At 30.4% G+C, this 4,277-nt stretch overlaps 1 protein-coding gene across 1 annotated transcript; it reads left to right on the plus strand.

Annotated features, from left to right (window-relative positions):
- Positions 1-2,822: 2,822 nt before the first annotated feature.
- LOC137808054 (14 kDa proline-rich protein DC2.15) lies at positions 2,823-3,751 on the plus strand. The gene has a single exon (XM_068608961.2). It carries the CDS (start codon positions 2,931-2,933, stop codon positions 3,465-3,467), a length of 537 nt encoding a protein of 178 aa, XP_068465062.2. The 5' UTR covers positions 2,823-2,930; the 3' UTR covers positions 3,468-3,751.
- The last annotated feature ends 526 nt before the right edge of the window (positions 3,752-4,277 follow it).

Here is a 4,277-nt window from a genome sequence, read left to right on the forward strand (position 1 = left end):
AAAATATAATTAATTTGTTGAAATATAAATAATTACTATTCATCTCCGTCAAATTAAAAGAAAAGTAAGATTCGTGTCTCTTCTTTTTCCATCATTTATTTCTTATCAAACACATTTTATTAGTATTTCTTACATTTTTTTTTCCAAGATGTTCAAACAAATTGCTTTTTTTTTAAATGAATAATTTGTTGAGAAAAAAAGGTAATGTTGGTATAGAAATTAGGTTCCAGGTTCCCACATGTCCAAGTGTCTGATTACAATAATATTTGATGAGATTGATTACATATATTGCCTATCTTGAAAGCAACTGCAAAAAGATGACAATCAGAAGCACAAGTTACTTTCAATAGATACTAACTAACAAGTTGAAATTGTAGGGTGGAAACAAAATAAAATAAAATAATACAAAAAAAAGACATGAAAAGAAATTAAATTACTACATGTTAATAGTAATGGTAGATAAAACAATCTTGCTTTTTTGTCGTAAAGGTTTTATTCTGAGAGGTTCAGCATATTTAACATCGATTGGAATAAAAAAAACAGTTAATTACCATCCTTTTAAACTGGCATAATAAACTTGTATCAGATACTAATGTTAAGTTCACAGTTCACGATTTTTTATTTTATAAATATGTGTTAATAAACACGTCTATAAATGTTTATATATATATATATCTCAATATTTTGTTATCTCCAAAGGATTTTACAACGCGTAAGCTCCACAAAATATTTTCATTGAAAATTTCTCAAAGATTTTTTTCTTCTTCTTTAAGAATATGCAACACTAACTCTGCTTCTTCTCGTGGAGGTCTTATATATTTATACGTTCTATGTTTACATATAAAAAAACTAGCTTGCAATGTTAGAAAGTTCTGCTATGAGAGATTTTGTAAAAATAAAAACTAGTCGTTACAATGTGACAAACACTTTAATGAAATAATAAAATGAATGTCATCAATTGATAGTTTGATAAGATTAAAAAAAATCTGATTTATCTTTCACTTTAGGTACTTGGCTGCTTGTATAGGAAGACAAAAATGCTTTTGTTCTAAATAACTATATGTTGTTTCCTTAATTTGTTTTGAGTCTGTCTTCATATATAGTACATAGTTTTTCATTTGTCCTTTACAGAAAGATCCTATAGAACCTTCGTATTTCTATCTTCATAAATGAAATTTATTAAAATTAAACGCAATTCGTTTATTATACATTTTATTGTATTCAAATATATCAATATATTACATTATCTTAAGTTTTATTATACTTGGAATTACTCTAAATTATGAATTATTGTTTTTATAAATTACCAAATATTAATTATATATTTGCATTATTAATCAAAATAAATCTTGCTGTGGTTAAATAATTTAAATTTACCATAATTTTTAGTGTATAAATATGTATGTGTCCGGGCTAGTTTACCAAATATAATATTCAAATCATGATTGCTTATGCATAAAAAAAACGCGATTCAAACATGTAAATGACGTATAAAAAATATAACAAACAAGTGTTGTGTAAAAAAAAAAAAAATCGGACAAAATAAACTATTTAACAGAAGTGTGTGTCTCCTAGTTTGAGATCTCCTCTAGTCGAGAAAGTTGTCGGTGCTCATGATTCATAATCTAAACTTAAATTATGATTAGTTAAAGGATAATAATATATTGAGAAGTTTTAATACAACTATATTACAAGTTTTAATACTATTATTTTAATATTTTTTATATAATTTAATTACAAATTTACTTTTTATTATATATATTTATATTTAAACTCATCATATCCTCTTTTTTAAAGTTCATATAAATTATGAAGATATATTATATTTAAAAGGAGTTCATATAAATTACGAAGATATATTATATAATGTATACCATGCTTAAAGTATACTGTACTTTTTTAAACTGGAATAAATTGAAACTTAAAGTTAAAATCTATTTTTTATTTTAAAAGTTTAAAAGTCTATGAACCAGAGATAAATAAGCAATTTATTTAAGTATATATTTAATAAATCTAAAACTCAAATAAGTAAAAGAAAATCATATACACACCTCTAAATCATGATTTAAGCTTGCTATAAGCTATTAGTGACCAACTAACTAAATATTATTAACGTATCTCTATTCCACGTGCAAAATTAGTAATTGAAAAGAGTAATGTTTTGTAGATATTTATGCGCCTAGCATTACTTAGAGAGAGACGGAAATAAAGCAGATAAATAATAAATATAATTAGGATATGCCGTGTAAAAAGAGAATGATAAAAAGAAGGAAAATATTTTTTGAGCATCCTATATGCTAATAATGTATAGGCTTAAATAGAGACATAAATAAAAGAACAAAGTTATAAATTATAATATATTTTTTGAGCATCCTATATGCTAATAATGTATAGGCTTAAATAGAGACATAAATAAAAGAACAAAGTTATAAATTATAATATGTTGGAAAGATAGAAAAAAAAATGAATAAGGTGTTTTGTAGAGTTTATAGGTATCCAAAAAAACCCTGATGAAAAATTGAGGTATGAATGCTGGTATTATTATTATACATCCTTTAAAAAATATCTGCATTTTCACTGATCCTACGGTGCAATGGAGTGGTCCACGTGTGCCAAAACTTTACCCTGGATCATGCGCCGTTGAATTTGAGACCCACAATATCACCTCACAAGCATCCAAAACCTAATTCAAGGTTCCTTCTCTGCCAGCTAAAACCCTTCTCTTAAACCCGTTTAACTATTTTAATAAATATAAATTCAGTAATTTGTTCTGAAATAATTTACCCTACCTTCATTCCAAAAACACTATATAAACCACCATTCATTGCCAATAACTCATACCCCCACAAACACTCTCTTCTCTTTTGTAGCTAAGTAGTGTTTGTGATTCATTTAGTTGAAAGAAATATTAGCAACTACAAGAGTTTAAGATGGGTTCCAAAACTCACTCTTCCCTTGCTCTTTTCCTCACACTCAACATCCTCTTCTTTGCCCTTGTCTCCTCTTGTGGGACATGCCCTGGCAATAAGCCTAGGCCAAAGCATAAGCCTGTGAAACCAAGTCCTTCAGGTGGTTCCGGTGGCCCGGGTGGTTCCGGTGGCCCGGGAGGTTCCGGTGGCTCGGGTGGTTCGGGTGGCTCTGGTGGTTCTGGTGGATCTGGTGGTTCAGGTGGCTCTGGTGGTTCAGGCGGCTCTGGTGGTTCTGGTGCCTCTTGCCCCCGTGATGCACTCAAACTAGGAGTGTGTGCCAATGTGCTAAACGGGTTGGTGAACGTCACCTTGGGTCAACCACCAGTTACCCCTTGCTGCAGTCTCCTCAGTGGTCTCGTTGATCTTGAGGCTGCAGTGTGTCTCTGCACTGCCCTTAGAGCAAACATTTTGGGCATCAACCTCAACCTTCCCATCTCTCTCTCCTTGCTTCTCAACGTTTGCTCTATACAAGCCCCACGTGATTTCCAATGTTCTTAATCATGGCCAATACACAAGTTGGTGCTACTTCCGGCTTTCTGTTGTTTTATTTTCCAAATTTCATTCATCGTGGTTCGATTCTCCAGTACGTGCATGGATGGTTAACTCCTCGTTATTCTGTCGCTTTAATTAGTGTTTGTTTTTATCAGGAAAAGTGTCGCATTAAATAAATCCCAACGCTTTCTTATGTAAAGCGAAAGGAATCAAAGATGATAGTGTTATTTATTTGACTGATTGATAAATGATTAATGTTACAAACACCTCATTTTATTGCTTCCTTCAAATGTTTGTCTTTTTGGTGATGAAAGCATTAGCTGGCTGATCAGAAAAATTACTTTCCCTTTAGAACTTCTGTCCAACACCCAACTAGGGCACTGCGAAACAAATTTGAGAAAAAAATAAAAACGAATAGAAAGCAAACACAGCCATGGTCTCTGCAACGACCCCGTGACTACTGCACTTTATCACTCCACGTGCAACCACTACTATTTTACTTTTTATTTATCTCTGAATAATTACCCAATTAAACTGAATCATAATAATTATCGATTTATGGCTTCAGGCCAACTGGTTCATTTGACTGTGTGTTTGGTCCATAATCTACATCTAGCTGATTAACATTATTTTTAGTAACTTTTGTTCACATGAATATAAAGAATACAATCGCGAAACCAAGTATGGAATATACTTTCAATATGATCTAATTATTTTTATCTTTAAAATAGTTTTTATTTATTATTTCTTTTGTAGTTATTCATTCTCGAGAATTTTGGTAACAGGCTTCTCGATTTTCGAAGTTCAATAATTTAT

The sequence above is a fragment of the Phaseolus vulgaris genome, chromosome 3 (genome assembly GCF_051622355.1).
Source record: "Phaseolus vulgaris cultivar YP4 chromosome 3, ASM5162235v1, whole genome shotgun sequence".
NCBI lineage: Eukaryota > Viridiplantae > Streptophyta > Magnoliopsida > Fabales > Fabaceae > Phaseolus > Phaseolus vulgaris.

Coding starts and splice junctions, on each gene's coding strand:
- LOC137808054 (XM_068608961.2), top strand. CDS start 2,931: ATGGGTTCCAAAACTCACTCTTCCCTTGCTCTTTTCCTCACACTCAAC.